The 20,161-nt window shown below is 33.0% G+C and overlaps 2 protein-coding genes across 2 annotated transcripts; both read right to left on the bottom strand.

Annotated features, from left to right (window-relative positions):
• Positions 1–831: 831 nt before the first annotated feature.
• On the bottom strand, positions 832–8,093 carry LOC131653647 (uncharacterized). Its single transcript, XM_058923900.1, has 6 exons — positions 7,222–8,093; positions 6,668–6,877; positions 6,373–6,483; positions 1,830–2,198; positions 1,625–1,732; positions 832–1,415 (listed from the first exon to the last, which is right to left on the bottom strand). The coding sequence occupies exons 1-6, from the start codon at positions 7,558–7,560 to the stop codon at positions 1,083–1,085; spliced, it is 1,470 nt and encodes a 489-aa protein (XP_058779883.1). The 5' UTR covers positions 7,561–8,093; the 3' UTR covers positions 832–1,082.
• A 5,623-nt stretch (positions 8,094–13,716) lies between these two features.
• On the bottom strand, positions 13,717–15,832 carry LOC131647980 (uncharacterized). Its single transcript, XM_058917786.1, has 5 exons — positions 15,580–15,832; positions 15,382–15,505; positions 15,236–15,286; positions 15,030–15,081; positions 13,717–14,079 (listed from the first exon to the last, which is right to left on the bottom strand). The coding sequence occupies exons 2-5, from the start codon at positions 15,499–15,501 to the stop codon at positions 13,892–13,894; spliced, it is 411 nt and encodes a 136-aa protein (XP_058773769.1). The 5' UTR covers positions 15,502–15,505; positions 15,580–15,832; the 3' UTR covers positions 13,717–13,891.
• Between the last annotated feature and the right edge of the window lie 4,329 nt (positions 15,833–20,161).

The raw sequence follows: 20,161 nt of genomic DNA, 5'->3' as shown, positions 1-20,161 counted from the left end.
TAATTGGCGGGGTTCTCCTTTATTTCTAGACGTCGAAGCTCTGGACTCGATGGAAGATCATAAGGGCATCAATATTATTGTCATTGGAAACGAAATTTTTCTAAATGTTCTACCCATATTCCCCTCGCGGGGTTCTCCTTTATTTCTAGACGTCAAAGCTCTGGACTCGATTGAAGATCATGAGGGCATCAATATTATTGTCATTGGAAACGAGATTTTTCTAAATGTTCTACCCATATTCCCCTCGCTCTCCAGGTGTGTATTAGCAATTGTCAATTTCCTTTCAACCTTCAACAGAACAAGAGATTTTGGAGGGTCTGGCGAATTTGCGGAAAATCAGGGTCTGAATTTGAATTTGCGGAAAATCAGGGTCTGATCATTGCAAGATTATTTCTAAAGTGGCAATCATTCATATTTTCAACCCTATTTGGAGGGTTCTGAGCATGGTAAGATTTAAAGATTGTTTTTTCAAATTTCTTCTATTTCTATATTATGGCTGCTGTCTTAACTGCTGGAAATGTGGTTTCTACTGCTTCTCATTTGAGCATTTATGATTTTATGATTCTTAAGAGATTTTAGGTTATTATTCGTCTTCCGAAAGCTCCCAATATTACTGAGGTTATTTGGCAGCCCCCTCCAAAAAAATTGGATGAAATTGAATTGTCTTCCGAAAGCTCCCAATATTATTGAGGTTATTTGGCAGCCCCCTCCAAAAAAATTGGTTGAAATTGAATTGTGATGGAACTTCCTCAGAAATTGAATTGTGATGGAACTTCCGAAAGCAGTGCTCCATACAAAGAACACAACACATTTCATTGGAAGAATTTAAGCTGAGAAAAATAAAGCCAGACTTGCAGATTTTTTCTTCTTAAGAGTAATAATACATAAATATTAATGACAAAATAAATAATACAAAACTTTACTGAACTAAATTAAAACACTCTTCAACTTATTGAAAAATGCTTCCTATCACAATCGTGCATGTTACTGTCATTATTTGTTTGTTTATAACTTTTGAATACGTAGTATAAAAACATTAAACTTTTACAACAGAAAATGAGGTTGTTTTTTACTTGTCACCTTTAATAAATAGAATCATAATCTTCATTTGATTTTCCTATGAAAATTTCAGTTGGTTCAGTGCATTCTCTCAAAGAATCATGACCCAGCTGAGCTCTTTCATTGTCACCAAACCCAAATATTTGTCCATGGTTGGTGACAACCACAGTATGGTAAAGGCCAGTGCTGATTTGAGAAACATGGTGAGATCTCAAAGTGGTTAAGAGTCTCGGTTTTAAGATTTTGTCATTTATTCTTTCGATGAAAAATCCTAGGCTGCCGAATCCCATGGAACCAAAAGCATACACCGAACCTGATTCAAGTAGAATAAAGGTTTTTCTCTTTCTTGCACACACCTGATAGGATGAAAAAACATTCGCTCAGACACCAGACACGGCACAGACAAATCAGATAGTAATAGTAAATACTAAACAACATTCACTCAGACACCAGACACGGCACAGACAACATTCACTCAGACACAGACACGGCACAGACATATCAAATACAGCACAGTCATATCAAATAGTAATAGTAAGTAATAAACAGATCGAAGTAATAATACCTGAACAGCGACGTGATTCTTGAGACTAGACAACATCTCTGGTCTTGTCTTCTCAATTTCATCACCATGGCCTAAAGCACCACAATATCCCTTGCCCCATGTATATACCTGAACCATCAATATCAGAAAATCAAAAGCTATTCTCGCAAGTGTGACAGAGTAATAAAATTGAAAAATCATCTTGTCAGGCGAAAGCGAAGCTCACAATTCCGTTTGAATCAAGCGCGACTGCATGCTCATCCCCAGCAGATACGCGGACAATATGAATACCTTTTCTTCTAAATTTCTGTATGCAACGAGGAAGCAACTCGTCGTGTTGACTACCGTGACCGAGACAAAAATTAGAACCTGATCCAAAGGAGTATACTGATCCATCTTCTGTTACAGATAAGATATAGTTTGATCCAGCAGCAACTTGAACAACAGGGCCTACATTACCGAGGACTTCAACCATTTTGGCATTTGGTCTGTCCTGAGTGTCCCCAAGACCAAGTTGGCCGTGCGAGTTGTTTCCGCAAGTATACACATGACCTTGCCTAGTGAGGAAGACTGTGAAGTTTAGCCCTGTTGAAACCTGAGAGGCATTCATGTTATTTCATTTCATTTAGAGAATACCTTATAAAACAGGCTTCTTGAATGCGGAAAATTTGGATAATTACAGGTAGTTATTTTTATGTTTCACTTGGGTTCCTTAAGTTATTTTGTTTGACTTTGGTCTCTTATGCTACAAAAACTGACGCTTAATAACCAAAATGTAATGCCCTGTATGACGTACTCAAACGGAAAACTGGTAGAAAAAGACCGAAGCGCCTAATAATTGTAACTTAAAGGACTAAACTGGAATGAAAAATATTTCAAGGGACCATGGTGAAATCTAAAAATAACTCAAGTACTAGAAGTATATTTAAGCCTGAAATAACTGAGAATTTAGGAGGTAGTGCCTTCATGGATATCTAAAATAGTACTGACTACTGAGCATATAATACATCACGGCAAACTGGATGAACATCTTATGCCAACTGGAATGGACTTGTTATTATCTAACTTGGAAGTTGGAACATACAGTGTTTCAAATATATGACAAAACTACAACACTTTTATCCTTCAAATAACTTGGAAATGAACTAAAACCACAAAGTGCTTTTTACAGTACAGGCTTTCTCAATATATAAATCTAAGATCAAAACATATTGCAAAGTAAAAAATATAATAAATATTGGAATCAGAGTGAGCTTTGGTATCTGACAGGAACTTTTTTGGTATTGTGGTTTGGCTTTTCCCCTTTCATAGCTAGCTTTTAAAGGAAGGTTACCCAAATACTCGATTGCTTATCAAGATATTTAGACTACAGTGGGATTAGTCATCCCATGAGAATTTAGATTGATGTTAACTTAAACGGTTTTTCTAAGGGGTACAAAGACACAAATGTTAAGAACCATTAAGAGTAAATAGTAAATACTACAACAACCACCAAACTATTAAGTGGGATCAATTACATGGATTTAATTCTGCCATAATGTTCTATTCAAAACCATGTTTCTATCCAATTCGTTAATCTCGAGATCTTTCTTAATAGTTTTTCTTATAGTTTTTTTGATTTTCCTCTACCTCTAGTTGTTTGAGTCATCTACTTTCCTTACAACAAAATCTACAGGTCTTCTCTCTTCATGCACAAACCACTTAAGTATGCTACCCAAAAACTCTCTAATATTGTCATTTTAATCTTATCCTGTCTAGTCTTACCACACATCTAACACAACATCATCATCTTTGTTACACTTACTTTATTCTCATGTTGATTCTCAATCGTTTTGTATTAGAGACACAAGATATTTAAACCGCATGACTTGTGGTATGATATGGTCTCTAACATTCACCTAGACCATTTTTTAGATTTCATATACTTTTCCCAAGTTTCGGCATTTTTACACCCAAACCATTTTTTTAAACATTCCTTTTTACTCTAACTTTACTCTGAACACTTTCATTCTATCACCATGACTCTTTACCATTAGGTCCAAAACCTCTTGATTCTTTCAACGTTTCTTTTGCTACTTTTCTAATCTCTCGTGCCATCTTTTTTCACATATCATCCACACTTCCTTGTGGCTGTCCGACCCCTCTCTCCAAGATCTTGTGTTAAAAAACTCCCTTGTTTTTCACCATTTAAATGTCGCCACTTGACCCGTGGGACTCCCGTGTGACTTCTTATCTTCGCTCTCCTCTTGTCTCTTACATCAATAACCAATACTCTCTGATGGATAGTCAAGCTTTCTCTAGATTTACAGTCCAAACAAATCTTTTTATCTGACTTCCTAATAAGAAAGGAATCTATCTGAGAACATGTGCTAAGATGCTCACTTCTTTTCCTCAAGTATGTATTAGATATTGAAAGATCAAAAGCCAACGAAAAATCCAGGACGGAAAATTGTGAGCCAAGTATTTATCCTTATCGAGTGCAAAATTGCACACGTTCAAAAAACTGTAACATAAAATGTTGACCGGGATGAATTACTAATTAAATATGTGGTCCACCCAAATCACCATTTTCACATGCTGGTATTGGTTGCTGTTGAGAATTCTGCCTCATTATGATCCGCCCCTAGCCATCTAATTTCGGCATTTGGGTTGTCTCATTGCACCCTATGACACCTTCATACGTTGGGTGTAAAAAGGGTGGATTTAGTCTTACATTCTTTATAGATATGACATTTGTAGTGTTTATAAAGCTTAGACAACCCTCATCTTTCAAGTTGATTTTGTAGGGTTGAGTTAGGTCCAATCCAAATTCTAAACATTATTAACCAATCCTTTCTAGAGTAAAGATCTCATTTGATTAAAATTGAAAACAATCCCCAATTGAGTCATCAGATTGACCACCTCCCTCTTCATCAAGTCGGTCATGATATTCCTTAATCAATCTTAAAATCCACTATGTTTTCTCAAATCAAATTTTAATTATAATTAAATGAAAAACGATAGTCAAATCTTTCCTATTTCAAGCTTCTCTTAATCTCAATAAAACATGAGCAAAAAAGCAAAGTAACTAGGGATGAAGACAGTTTTACCAACAATTGGGTAAACCTTGTAAAGTAAAGGAATAACTCCCTGAATCATTTTCCTCAGTCTTCACTCGAATAAAAAAAAAAGACGAATACAAAACAAAAATAAAACAATAATAATAAGAGGAGGTCGTTATCAGTTCTTGAACTTATTTCTTCCTTTACTTCACAACCTCCTTACTACGATGAACTAGTTACTCCAAGCACCAATCCATCCTTACCGCCGATAACACCCAGCTCTCAAACCAACAGAAATTATATACCCTACTTGATGTTAGGCCACACCGAGGTGAACCATTGTCTTTCATTGAATGTGATGTCAAACCATCATACCCCACTTCTCTCTTGAGCAACTGCTAGCATGTTGCTCTATGCCCTAGTACCAACTACAATTCTATGAACCCTAGTATTCTTGGTTTTGCCTCTCAATTAGTCAGTGCCTCAACCATAGGATGATGGATTCAATAGAAACAACAGAACCAACAAGAATTTTTGAACTTCTCAAATTTGATGTATTTGAATAAAAATCTAGATCGTTTATTAAAATATTGATATACCTGTTAAGAGTCTCACATCAGACAATATATGGCATTAACATATCTTTATAAGTGGGAGCAATCCTCACCCTACAAGCCGGTTTTGTAGGATTGAGTTAGGCTCAACCACATTTCTTAACAATACCCAATGACTAGAACCGATGATCCACAAATGAACTTTATGTATGATGGTCCATCCTAGTTAGAACCATTATCGTAGAACAGGCTGTGACAAACAACCTTTGAGAAAGGGAAAAGAAACCCACTCAAAATAACTTAGCAAGAAATTGGAACTATATTGGGGGCACATAGTCAGTGCGCTCTTAAAAATATTGTATTACCTAATTATAAGTTAATAATTACATGGGAAAAATATATAAAATACCATCAATGAAAATTTCCTTGAAATATTAAAATTAAAATACATATATCAAACATAAATAAATCTTAGGATTAAAGATAGACTTGAAGGACATAACATTGGGGATTTTTCATATCTTCAACCTTAAATATAATAATTAGTTAGTAAATTGATTAGCTTTATAATTTTTTATGAAAATGTAATGTAATTAAATTTAGAAAACATCTACCTATTTTAAGAATTAGCAATTTATCACTTCAATTAGTCCACTACTTTTTTTTTATTGAGAAGAGCTATTACTTATTAGCATTCATCTAAAAATTTGCCTTTCAGGGTCTCAGTTATCAAAGAAACACTGCGCTCTACTATAAATTAACCTTCACTTCATTAAATAGAATTCTCTACTTTGATAACTCCTCTTTCATTCCCACGAGAGAACTCCCTCCAAAACACTTACTTTTCCATCTTTTTTGTTTGTAGCTTTTTACGAAATCATCCGGAATTTCAATGAATCAACTCAGAAAAGTGTCGCGAATTGGCAGTTGTAAACCAATTCACAATTCCCTATATACTTCAGGAAATTAAGTGACTATGATTTGAACAACAAAATGGAGCTTATTGGAGACTTCATGGAAAGACTTGATAGCAAACTTAAAACAATATCACTCAAGATAAAATATAAAGCAAAAGAAATCAGAGCAAAAATAGTATTCACAAATAATAGGGACCAACCATCAACTTTCAATTCAGCCAACATAAGAGTGATGATGAAAGTGATCAGCATATTACCTGCTTGCAAGGAATCCCTGTTAAGGATTCAACAAGACGTGGCCTGAAAATTGCTCGATTTGTATCTCTATGACCACAGCAGAAATACGAATTATCTCCACACGTGTATACCTGCAAAGTGAAAACACAAGTTCAAAATGGAAACAAGTACTAATCACTTTACAATTTAAAACAATTGGTTTCAATTTCAAGAAAACAACACATTAATGGTACAGGCAGGCATAGTAGTTTATTCCAGACTAGTGACTTGCTCACGAGTCATAAATAACTGAATAAATATTAAGCCGCTACAAACCTCTCCAGACTGCATAACAAATGCTGCATGGTTATAGGAGGCTGAAACATGTGTGACACGCGCCAAAGGTGGGAAATTGATTCGGGCCAATGCTGGAAGCTGTGTTGTTTCAGACCCTTGACCAAGTGCACCACACAAGCTTGAACCACATGAATAGACCGAGGAGTTGCTGATCGCTAAGGTGTGATACTTTCCTGTTGTAATTTGCATCTGCCAATAAAATGCCATTCATCATTAAGAAAACCGTCCAAATTGGAGATTTTTTCTTAAACTATCATGATACAACATTTAAAATTCCAAATCCACTTCCTTTTAATTTTTCTATTCTATTATTGGACTAATACATTATTATTTCATTTACATCACTTGTTACAAAATGTATGATGGTGACAAGTCATACCATATAAGCTGTTCTGTTTAACAAAGTGAAAAACATTAAACATAACCAATCTTAAGAATTTGCCTAACATAGATTAAAAACCGAAAAAACAACTAATAATCCAAAAGTAAAACTAAAAAACAATGGTCTACATATATAATGAAATAAATATTACACTTCCTGATGGTGTCTCAACCATGCCAGAGGCTTGTTCCACGGACTGCAAGAACCTCAAAACCCGCTTCCAATTTCCGCCGCATCGATCATACAACTCCTTTTGAGAATTCAAACTCATCTTACAAAAGATGGCATGAGAGCCACACAATTGGAAAGCAGCATATTCCACCAATGACTTAAATTTGGAAGGGCATAACCCATTAGTATTACCAAAGATTTTCGAAGTAAATTCCAAACAAACTAGGTCAACAGCACTGAGCTTCCCAGAACACATAATCTCCAAAACCAAATATGAAGGTAATTCATCAAAGGAAACAGCTCTATGACGATCTCCCATACTTGAAACTGGAAAGTTGAAAATATTTTTCTTTCAACAGCAGATAGATTCACACAACCAGCAACACAAAGTATCAAATTTTAAGACGAAATCTCAGGCAATTGAAGCAGCATATGAAAAAGACATCATAAGGGAGAAAAATACGGGAAATTGAATAAGAAAAATTAGGTGTAGATGATTGGAAATCATACATCAGAAGAGAACTAATCACGCCCCCAACAATCTCAGATGAATTGAATACAAATCAAACACTGATCTGAAAATTTGAAAAGGTGAAACGGAAGAGCACTAGGATAGGGGAGTGAAAAAAGGAAGAAAATTTAGCGGAAAAGGGGAAAATTGGATTGATGTGTGTGAAAGAAATGGGAAAAAAAGTTAGGGTTTTGCGGAGTGTGTTTGTATATGGGGAATTTTGAGGAACGTTTGTGAGTGAAAAGGAAAGAGTGGGAAAAGAACATGATGGTGTTTGTCGGTGAAATCAAGGTTTGTTTTGTCATGTTTTTACACGTGGCGGTCTCTGGTTGAGCCACGTCGGCAGGTGTTAGGTTAGGAATTTTCGTTTGTTGTTTGTTTGCTGTATTTGCGGTAGTGTTGTTTGTAAACTATTGAAGGCTGAAGCTATCTTTTTGGTGACACAACTTGTTTAAAGTCGTGTTCTAAAAAGGATAATTTTGGTCAAAATGATTTTTATTTCTTTATTAATATTGTGAATTAATACGATAATATAAGTTTTAAATCTAGTTATATTAGTATATTTTAAACTTAATTAAAATTTAAATTATTGTTTTATTTGTGAAGTATTTTTAAATGATTTTATTTGAGTAATTATTATATGAAACTTTATAAATATATATTTGAAAAAAAGTTAAATTTTAAGAATAATATAGAAAATCAATTGATTATATTTATAGGATTTTGTTCCTAATGAATTTACTTAAATAATTATTATATAGGAGTTTATTATAATATATGAGAATATGCTGAATTTTAAAGAGTAATAAAAAAAAGAGACATAGTTGTAAATAATATAGGAATTATATTAAATTTTATCAAATATCTTAAAAATTTAATGATTTTAATTAATGAATAATATATATAAAAAACAGTTTGATAACTTCTAAATTGTTAATAGTCATCATTTATAGATTTAGGATTGGATTGATATATAATTAGTTAATAGTGACAATTTTTTTTTGGAAAATAATATATATATATATATATATATATATATATATATATATATATATAAAGAGCAATCCCGAGGGTCCAACCCACTACTCCTAGCAAACACATACTATAAACTCAGTTGAGCCACATACTATAATGTCTTTATATATACTTTTTTTTTTTTGAATTCGTCTTTATCTATACCACTATGATTAATATGGCTACTATCATTTCTATAAACTTTTCTATTTCTATACATCTAGCACACATACACCATTTCCGCAAATGTTGTCCTTAAAATTCTAATGCGCCAACCTTTATGCTTACTCATTTTCATCATCCAGTCAATCTCATGATCTCAATCATGGGGATTATGAACAACACTAACCCATTTAAGCATCTTTCTACAAATATCATGCATTTCCCTGCAAAGGAAAAACAAGTGTTGTAAGTTCTCATTTTCACTACAGAATTCGTAGTCGTCTCTTAGGTTAACATGCCAAACTTCCTGAGGAGATCTTTAGCGGTTAAGCGCTTATGACAAGCTAGCCATAGAATGAACAAAGCACGGGGAAAGCTTTAGAATCATAAAGCACTTTTCTCCAAGGAATCTTCTGATTGTGTACCATAAGACCATAGTAACACTCTCTAATCTTGAACTTACCAGCTATATTCATATTATCCCACTGATTCAAACCCTCAGCAATATGCCTCTTGTTTAGGATATTTTTCAAGATCCGCAAACAAGAGTTCTTTATGGGTACATTCATCATTTGATCACCTTTGACATAATACGCGTGAACCCACCGCACCCATAAATTATCATCTTCATTATGCAAATTCCACAACAGTTTCAAGATTCAAGCAAAATTCCACCTCTCTGGGTCCACAATGTTTAGCCCACATTGACACTTAGGCTTACAAACTTTGCTCCACGTGACTGAGGATTTTCTGGAAATGATTCCCTTACTAGCCCATAAGAAAGAACGACAAAGAGATTCAATATGCTTAGTGACCCCCTTAGGGGCAGGTAAGGATCGAAACAAATAATTTGTGATCCTAAACACTGCATTGTTAATCAATTGGATACGCCCGTCATAGCCGAGCATATGAGCACTCCAGTGCTTCATCCGGACAGTAATTTTGTCCACCAAACTCATGCACTGATTATTCGATAACTTCTTACTCTGCAGGGGAATCCCAAGTACATGAAGGAAAAACAACCAGTCGCATAACCCGTAATCTCACAGAGCTTATTAACCATCTCATTTTTCATGCCTCCACAATAGATTTTGCACTTGGTGGGGTTAACCACTAAACCAGTGGCTCTAGAGAACTCATTAAATCTATCCATCATTAGCTTCAAGACACTTCAACACCTCTTGAGAATAACATAAGGTCGTTCACAAAAGTAATATCAACAATCTTGACTTTCTCACACTTATTGTGGTAATTAAAATTAGGGATACTGTGCAGGTCCTCCAGATTCCTATGGAGATATTCCATAACTATAACAAAAAGCATGGGGGATATTGGATCCCCTTGCCTAATCCCACGTTTAGCTTCTGTGACCTTTGAATAACACCCATTAATATTGAATTGGTAGTTAATAGTTTCCACAACATGCATAATCCAACCAGTAGATTTCCTAGGAATCACAACTTCCTTTAGAATTGTCCTCATAGCTTTCCAATCCATAGAGTCGTAAGCTTTTTAAATATTCATTTAAAGCATGCATCTTGGCATCCCACACATCCTATTATATCCTTTCACAAGTTCATATGCTAACAAGATATGGCCATAAATTCTTTGCCCCTGACACAAACGCATCTTGGTTCCTACTGACAATACAATTCAACTCACTTCACAATTTGGTTTCCAAAATTTTAGAGATGAGTTTATAAACAGTAGTGCAACAGGATATTGGACGAAACTCTCTTATTGCTCTATCCTGATAATGTTTTGGGATTAGAGCAACAAGGGTTCTATTAAACCTTCTGTCCATGGTACCTTTGTTGAAAAACTCCATCACACTGCTATTTACATCATCTTTGATGATACTCCAAGTGTGCTTGAAAATTTTCACACCATAAACATCCCCCCTGGGGCTTTTAATATCACATATACTTTTTAGAGAAACTTCAATCTCATTGACAGTTACAGGTTGTACCAGCTTAGCTCTTTGCGCCATACTCAATTGATTGCCTCTCTTTAAGACCTTTATATCAACCCCCTCACTGGTTGCTTTATCAGTTCCCATGAGACTGCCATAAAACTTAAGGACCTCATCTTCAATATCACTCTGGTTCTCTAGCATTTTGCCATCACCCCTGTATAACCTGTGGATCCTGTTATGTTTCTGCTTGCACCATTTTTTCATAGGATCTAACACAAAAGAAATTAACAATAACATGTTAAATTTCTCAAGACTGTCCCAATACTTATCATATTTCTCCTTCGTCTTTAACGTTATATTTCTTGTATGAGCTAAAGATAAATCTTTAGATGTTAAGAAGACTTAACATACTTAACAGCCCCCTGATTCTAGAAACAGAAATGGCAATTTCTTTTAGACCCGCTTTAACCACTAAGTTCATGACATGTGTACAACATCTTGTATGAAAATGATCTCCACTCAAACAAATTATTCCTCAACCTTAATCTCCTTTTGAGATTGTCAATCCTAAGATCATTTGATGTTGCATTGTCAATTGTTACACTCAAAACATTGTTCAACCTCTAATTGTCCAAGCATTTTGCAACTATATTTGCTATTACCTCTCTTGAATAGCTTAAGACTCAAACAAAACTCCAAAACTTTGTGTGCAATGCCCAAATGTTGTCTACAAAATGTGCTGTTATGTACGAGTAACTTGTGTTTTTAAGTCCAACCATCTGTGGTTAGACACGCACTTTGACAATGTTGGGAAAGAAAGTTCTTCAATTTTTCCCTTTCAAAATCTCACAAAGACAAAACATCATGTGTTACAATGCTTAGGGAGATTGGAATAAATCTTGATTGCAATACACTTATACAACAATGATAAGCTTTATGATCCACATGCATACTGAAGCTCAATTTTCACAATCATGTTAACCACTGCCTAACTACATTTCTCTTTGTCAAATTTACCTGATATAATTACTAAAGGGGAAGTCACATTTGTTGTTGATGAAGGGATAGTTTTCAATCTCTTATTTTCTTCAATGTTTGGGTTACTTCTTACAAATCTTAGAATGTCTAGTCATGGAAACCGTTCCATTATTGAACTTTAACTTAAGCCACAATAGTTGCATCTAGTTATCCCAATCCAATTCATGAGTGAAGTGAGTTCAGACAGAAGACTTGTTTCTTCAATAGGGTGGTGTTCGAGTAAAAGTGGTTTTCAAATCTTACATTGTCTTAGTCGTCGTAAGATTTTGATCAGACATTTTCTACTTTAAATAAACTAACCAAATGTCAAATTAATTAAAAATAAATAAAACTACCATGACTTTCTTTCATATTAAAAAACACATGTGCAAAACTTTCTCAAATTTTTAAAACATTGATTACTACTCTTTTTCATTTGTACCACTTATTTATATATAAATTGCAACTCGAGTATTATAAACCCACTAAATTACCAACCCCGTCAAATATAGTTTTTTTTAATAAACAAATAAGAACATAATTAATGAAAACACTACAAAGTGTAAGACATACTTTGAAAGTGTAAGCAGACAAATGATTGTGATGAATTTTAACATCAAGCCATAGAAATAATCTCGAAACATAAGGCTTTGCATGTTTAATTTAAATTAAAAAAATATTTAATTTACACTCTAAACCTGAAATTCAAGTTCATAAAAAACAAATGTAAATTAAAAAGCTAAATAGATATTCTATATACTAACCTACTGAAATAGATTTTTTTAATGTAGCGACGACACTTCTGAAAAAATGTGTATCCTTGTTCGTGTCATACAGTTGCAATCCTTGTTCGTGTCATACAGTTAGTTGCACAAACACTCGTGATTATGTTTAATTTATTCATTTTTTTTCAAATTATTAACGGTGTCGCCGTGTCAATGTCGAGTCATATTCAAAGTGGATGTGTTTCATAAGATAAAATCAATCTAGGAAAAGTCCAAATGTTCGGTAAGGCTGCCTAGAACAGATCCATGTTATTGATGTCAAAAAACGGTTATAGAAGTGCCATGGTAGTAAGGTAGCACAGTTTATTGACAAGCATCCATATACATGCTTTTGCATAATGGGCTATTTATTAACATAATAAGGCAGCACATTTATAGGTCATGATTGTAGAAAAGAGCATTACTATATCAGTGCATTCTAGTTTTCTATCTCCATCTCCACCCAGTATAATACTTTATCTCCATCTCCACTCAACAATTATCTAGTTTTTTCACTCTCCTCTGTAATAAACAATTATGCAGCCTCACAATAAACTAAAATAAATATGAAACTCAAGTATCTTACTAAAATTGACTCATTCAAGCCTTATGCATTCTGGAACTGTTATTGAACGAATTCAATCGGCAAGCATAAACGAGAACCAACACAACTTAAATCCATTCAATTTATAAACCATAATATTAGCATATAAGCAGCAGTCCGAATTTTGGTTCTATAGCAACAACCTGGCCAGTATAGCAGTCATTAACACCCTTAACATTAATAATAAAATTGAAACAACGAATTTCCAAACCTAGATAGAATACTATTCCATCTCAACCGTCCATCACAAAAGTATTAAAGAGCATAAGTCAATAAATGGATACTCAACACATATTGTAGGCACAAAGAGACTCTTCATCATGTTCTTAGCAACAACAGATTGCACTGTTGTGAAAGGAAACAAAATATAAAAAAAATGGAACACGATCAAACGTAAAATCAGAAAAAAGAACAATTGAAATACAAGGAACAAAATTAAAAATGGAACACAGATCAAACATAAAATTCGAAATATGGAACAATTGAAATACAAGAAACGTGAATGCATTTACCTGATAGTCAATATCCACATTAAATAGTCAAAATAGATCCTATTGGGAAAAAGAAACTATTTACATATCTAGAACATAAATGTCAACACCCACCACCAAAAAATTTATCAACAAAATAAGGAAAAATTGTATATTATATCAGCTTTCAAATTCAATTGTCTTCCTCCGCAGTGTGACTTCGAATTTCAGAATCAGGTGATAATTTAAACTTGAGAACCTTATGAAGCTGACATACAGGTTTGACTTGCTTTGTTGGAGGTTGGCTTGAATCAATTAGTTTTCTTCCAGCAAAAAGGTTTGCTTCAGATGGTCCTGTCTCTTCATGAACCACTGGTGTATCTGCACAATGGAGAAAGATTGATCAAATCAAACAACTTATTTCAGGTAATCCTAATAAGTAGGCAACAAATGTTATTAAAAATAATTTCATACAATGCTCACAAGCATGTCATCCATAATATAATATTACAATATTATGACTCCGATACTATGTTACAAAACTTGATAGAAGTCATGAAAGAGAGAAAAGATACACAGATTATAAAACGAATTTGTATTGAAAATGAGAAAACATGTTTACATGAAAAAGTTGCATCAGTTACATAGATACCAAGCGAGTAACTAACTACTAACTAATTAACCTGTAACTCGCATGATTATCTTAAATGTAAAATTAGAGACATCGTTAATGAAAATGATTAATGGTTGGCAATGATTTTAGCAACATCTAATTCACCACTTGTTCTCAATAGACTGAAACAAATACAAGTGTTCATATTTTTAGTCTGCTTGAAACTTTAACAACAGCAAGGGTGGATGAGAAGCAACTCGAGTGAACCATAGCTACATAAACTATGTTTACAAGTGTACTAAATCATTACAATTGAAGTAAGTGTATTATTAAGTGATGAAAATTCTTTACTAAGAAATATCGAAAACAATATTCAAGTAAGAAACAATGACACTTCATTCTCAACAAAAACATGAAAACAAATACATTAAACCCATTACTTTAATGAAGTGCGGGGTGAAGCATCAGCTTTTGAAAATCAGTTATCGCTTGGAAGGAAACTGGTATATATAAAAATATTACTTTTAAAAGCATCATAACAATTTTTCAGTCACATGTTTTCTCTTTGATGACATTGATAACGAACCAGAAAATGAATTGTATATTTGGTTTAGGTGCTATTTTATATTAATCTGACAGTCTTCATGTGTGCGTTATTCAAGTGTAGCCTATCAGAGTATCTATAACATGAAATGTACATCCATGAAATGTAACTCACCATGTTCTTCAAATGCGATACATGTTCCAATTGTCTCATCGTATTCACCAATCTGTAGACAACAATGAACCATAACAACACTCAAAATCACTACATCTAAATAACTTCCAGCATCTAAACCACACTTAAATCATATCACACTTAACCAAATATTCGAATTCATAAAATTGTAAAAAAACCAGGGAATTTTTAAGTAGGAAACTTACCAGCTTAAATTTGTCATCAATGATTAATACTGGGTTTAAAGTATCAAGACCCTGTAATTAACAATAGTGTGATAATAAGTTGATAATTAATCAAAAATTGAATAAGAATTATAAAGAATTTGATGAGAAGAGGATTGGGAAGTTACCCTAAGAACATAGCTAGCATTTGGTGGAATATCAATTAGGTCATAAACACCATCCAAGTCAAGCAAAACAAATTCATCTTGATCCTCATGATTATCATGTGGTGTTGCATTTGTCTCCATATTCCTATGTATTGAAATATTGAAGTGAAAATTGACGGATAATGCAAAACCTAATCTCGCAGAATGAAAGAGACATACCGTGAATCAGATTTTGTGACGCAGCAAAGAGAGAGAGATAGACGCTAGCCGAATGAATGCGACCACTGGAGAGGAACACAACCGGGATTCTCCAGTTGAGAATCAGTCGCCGGCTAGAGTTTAGAGAAGAGAATGCGTGAGTGCCGCAGTGGTTAACGCGCGAGAAAGTGATTTTGAAGCTTGAAATCGATTCTAGGTTAAGCAATTATTACTAGCTTTCACTTTGGTTCAAATGAGGGGAGGGGAGGGGAGGGATTTTAATGGAGGGAAGGGGAGGGGAGGGGAGGGATTTTTTTGTAATTATATACTACCTCTGGTCCTATTTATAAGAAAAGATTCTTTTTTCAGATACATTGAGTAAATAATGTATCTAGACAATATATTGTCCAGATACATTGTTAATTCAATGTATCTGAAAAAAGAATCTTTTCTTATAAATGGGACCAGAGGGAGTATATGTTTGGTTCAAACGAGGGGAGGGAGGGATTTCGTTTAAAAATATGTTCTCAAATATGTTTGGTTCACTTATCCTTGTAATTTTATATAAGTGATATGATATTCAATTGTAAAAATTTCATAAATATTTTTTTGGAAATAATATTTGTATAAGTGAGTGATTAAAAAGTCTTAACTTATAGCATAATATTAAAAAAATTGAGCACACTTGATTCGTATTATAACTCTCGACACAATATAAACTATGCGTTGATAACAACTCCTGAATACATAAAATAAATTATAATAAAAAACAAAAAACTATAGTAGTTGTAAGTTTTATTAAATAAAAAAATAAAAAATAACTTGAAGATGAAGAATAATTATAATAAGTTAATGGAAAGCTCGGAAGCAATAGAGAAAAAATCACAAAAAGAAAAGTAGGAACATAAAAGAAAATAATATTTTTAAAATAATAAAATAAAATTGAGGATATTTTAGTAAATATATTAATTTAATTAATATTAAAACTCAGATCCCCTCCCCTCCCCTCCCCTCCCCTCTGAATCCCCCGATTCGGGGAAACTCAAGAAGTGTCATTTGGAGGGATTTTGCTCCCCTCCCCTCCTAAAAATTGAACCAAACACGTTTCATTTTAAATATTCCCTCCCCTCCCCTCCCCTCGCTCTACCTCGAACCAAACAGACCCTTATGGCTGAAATATTTTCAATGGAAGGAATTGTTACTGACATGGGTTTCTGCTTCTGAAGAAAAACCTTTCTCTCTTTCTCAAGGGTGGAGAAGAGAGGGCACATTGGTCATTAAGGTCCGTTTTTTATTGGATTATATCCGATGGTTATACCCACCACTATAATTTTTTAAATATTTTTATTATATTCTTTTTAACTTAAATTTTATTTTTTTATTTTTATTATTACAATTATATTTTTTTAAATTGGAGAAATCTGTATTTCTATACTAGTGTATAAAAAAATTTACTTTAAATATTATTTTACCTCCATCAAATAGTTTGTTAGTATTCTGCCATACTGGTTGATTGTCAGATAATTTACATCATAATCATCCGAAATTATTATTTTTAACGAATTGTTATAAATCTTTTCAATATTTTTATATTGGTTCATTGATGTATGTATTTTTAAATTATTTCTTTTATAAATATGAATATTTCTTTGTAGATATGTGATAAAAATTACAATAAAATATGTATTACTCATGTATTTTCAACAATAATAAATTTAAAATTCAACTGCACTTTATGAGATAGTAAGAGATTACTTCATACTTAATCAGAAATTTTGGATTCAAATTCAATTTTAGCCATGCAACAATGTTAAATTTTCTTGAAGAAAAATTTTGCCGGTTCAAAAAAAAATATTAAAAAATAAGTGATAAAGTGGATTAAAAAGATAAATATAAAAATATTTTACACTATCAATGAATCATAACCGCTTAATCTTTATACGTGTTTGACTTTGTTTTAATCAAATTTAAAATACTACTCGTTTAATTGACATTAAGATGTCATGACACTAAATTCTACTCGCTTATTATTATTAAACTAAAGATTAATAATATATAGAGTAAGATTTAATGTCATGACGTCTTAATGTTAACGGATCATATTATATTTAATATATATAGGGAGCATATCAAGTGAGAACATTTTTAAATGAGAGATGAGAGAAAAAAATATCAACCATTGGATTCATCAAGAGAGTGAATGTTACTACATTAATGAGACTATTATTTTCTCTACATAGGAAGAAATATCTTATACTATGTAGGAACTTAACGAAGTCTAATAAAAAAAGTCCATTGTGATAATTAAATAATTATATGATATGTATTATTCCTCCCTCTTTTTCATAAAGAGTGATTCATTTGGAATAAAATGATTTTCTAAAATGAATAATTCATTTCAATTTTCAATACACTTTTTCAATTTTACTCTCTAATTAATAAAAATTTCATCATTCTCAATACATAATAAGGGTACTATAGTAAAAAAACTATCACTCTTACTTTTAACCATTTTTCTATATGTGTGAAATGGTGAGTTGGATAACTCATTTTAGGACATAGGAAGGAGTATTTAGAGGTCAAAATTTTCAACCTCTTATTCTTGTATTATTTATAAAAGAAAAGAAATATTTTTTACTTAAAAATATTTATTATTCAATAGGATACTTTTATTCTATTATTATTTTTATATAAATCAGAAGTTATTTTTTTATACTTTGAACAACAATTTGAGAGTCATTTATGTTAGAAAATCAATTCAAGTCAAATGTATCGAGGCTAGAATCGTGAACGAAATCACTTTCCTTATAATTATTTCAAGCACTCTCAATATGTCTTAGAGTTGGAACGCAAGAATACCCAGGATAATTCAGCCTTTTATCGAGTTTGCGTAAGACCGACGAAAACTCGGATGTAGCGAAGAGTGTCTGGAATTTTAGTGAAGATAATAGGCTTATCAGATGTACAATTTTGTTATTGATTTCTGAATCAAGAATGAGGTTTTTATAGGCCACTTTAGTATTGTTTCATAAGGTAGCGACCCTTCGTGAAACAGTTCCTTTTCCAAAAGTTACAATGCTTGGCCTATTGCAACATTTACCAAGAGTTGCATATTTTCATTCTGCAACACTTCACGAAGTGTTGCCTATTTCTGATTCAAACTACAAACAACCTATTGCAACACTTCACGAAGTGTTGCCTATTTTCATATTCAAAATACAAACTTCACATAGATATTTTCTTGTCATTTTGGAACACACCTATGGTGATTAAATATTATTAAATATTAATAATTTCCAACAATCCCCCACTTGTTCTAATAATGACAAGATCAATTCCAGAAAAAGGGAAACAAAGAATGTTAATACAATTAAGTATCTTTCGATTTTAAACTTAATCTTAGTAAGGATAACGCAAAGTCTAATCGGAATATTAGGTAGCAATGCTTTTAAACCATTAATCCATATGATTATACCGGCGTTACGTTACACACATTCTTTAAGGGTTCTTCGCCTACATTTCTCGCCTAGCACTTATTTATGGCCATGTGCTATCCTGTTTCATGAATTTTTCATGAGAGAAACTCCAACTCTCACTTTGAGACGGCACCATCTCGAAATTCACATAGGTGAAGTTCATATTGTGTCTTTTTCCATGAGACACGTACCCTCGGTATTGAACTTCATTAAGAGTTTGAAATAAAACTCAACCCTCGTTTTAAGGTCAATATTACCACGAAATATTTGACAATTATCCAAATCAACGACTTGTTGTTACCCATTGAAAATCTTGAGGTTAATGTTCTGTTAACGTAAGATTGGGTTGCCGCCGCTGTCGGAACTCTTACTCAAGGAGTTTCAACCTCATACCTCTCGAGGTTGTTTTTTTTTTTACTAAGTCTCTGGCCAGTGGCTTAGTAAATGAATTTCCCCAAATTATAGATCGATCGTATATATGCGAGTAAATGATTACATCTTTAATCAATTTTCTCACGAATGTCTAAGGTCTCAGTGCCTAGACTTTTTATTTTACACTTATCTGAATTCTCTTGTTAAATTGGCTTGACTAACACATTGTGTTAACACCTTTGAAACATTGTGTTTAGCCAATGGAACTTCTGAAAGAAGGTCCCTCAACCATTTAACTTCTTTGACCAGTGGAAGCGAGATCCACACACCATGGCTCCATGGTCAAGATAGTGAAGTATGCTTGTTTCTTGCTCTTCCAAGAAATCTCACCCCCAAATAATGTAAATATCCACTTAGTTGTAAATATATGATCTCCAACACTCGATATCCAACTCATATTGGTATATCCTTCTAATATGGCAAGAAACCTACCATAATGGAGGTCAAGATTTGGTTTTAAAAGATAATCAAAATCCTTGTGATGTCCTTCGAGTGCTCACCATTTGGATTGCTAGTAAATCTACTCATTTACTATTTGCAACTGCTATATCGTATATAGTACATTGCATTAGAAAACCAATTTCACTTGTGTATTCTAATATAGCCATAGCTCTCCCATCATCATTTTGACACTAAGATCAAATTGAATATTCACTTTTTGAAACGTGAAAGTTTGAACTTATCAAGAACTTTCT

The sequence above is a fragment of the Vicia villosa genome, linkage group LG2, assembly GCF_029867415.1.
Source record: "Vicia villosa cultivar HV-30 ecotype Madison, WI linkage group LG2, Vvil1.0, whole genome shotgun sequence".
In the NCBI taxonomy this organism is placed as follows: Eukaryota; Viridiplantae; Streptophyta; class Magnoliopsida; order Fabales; family Fabaceae; genus Vicia; species Vicia villosa.
Note: the sequence above shows the minus strand (reverse complement) of the source record. Positions and strands in the feature narration are given on the sequence as shown.

What these genes read in the sequence shown, in the direction of transcription:
- LOC131647980 (XM_058917786.1), bottom strand. Translation starts at nt 15,501, where the DNA reads ATGGAGACAAATGCAACACCACATGATAATCATGAGGATCAAGATGAA. An exon ending in ATGCTAGCTATGTTCTTAGG is followed by an intron (nt 15,287 to 15,381) that starts GTAACTTCCCAA and finishes TGTTAATTACAG; the next exon opens with GGTCTTGATACTTTAAACCC. An exon ending in TTGATGACAAATTTAAGCTG is followed by an intron (nt 15,082 to 15,235) that starts GTAAGTTTCCTA and finishes TGTTGTCTACAG; the next exon opens with ATTGGTGAATACGATGAGAC.
- LOC131653647 (XM_058923900.1), bottom strand. Translation starts at nt 7,560, where the DNA reads ATGGGAGATCGTCATAGAGCTGTTTCCTTTGATGAATTACCTTCATAT. An exon ending in CAGGGATTCCTTGCAAGCAG is followed by an intron (nt 2,199 to 6,372) that starts GTAATATGCTGA and finishes AATGCCTCTCAG; the next exon opens with GTTTCAACAGGGCTAAACTT. An exon ending in AGAATCACGTCGCTGTTCAG is followed by an intron (nt 1,416 to 1,624) that starts GTATTATTACTT and finishes TCATCCTATCAG; the next exon opens with GTGTGTGCAAGAAAGAGAAA.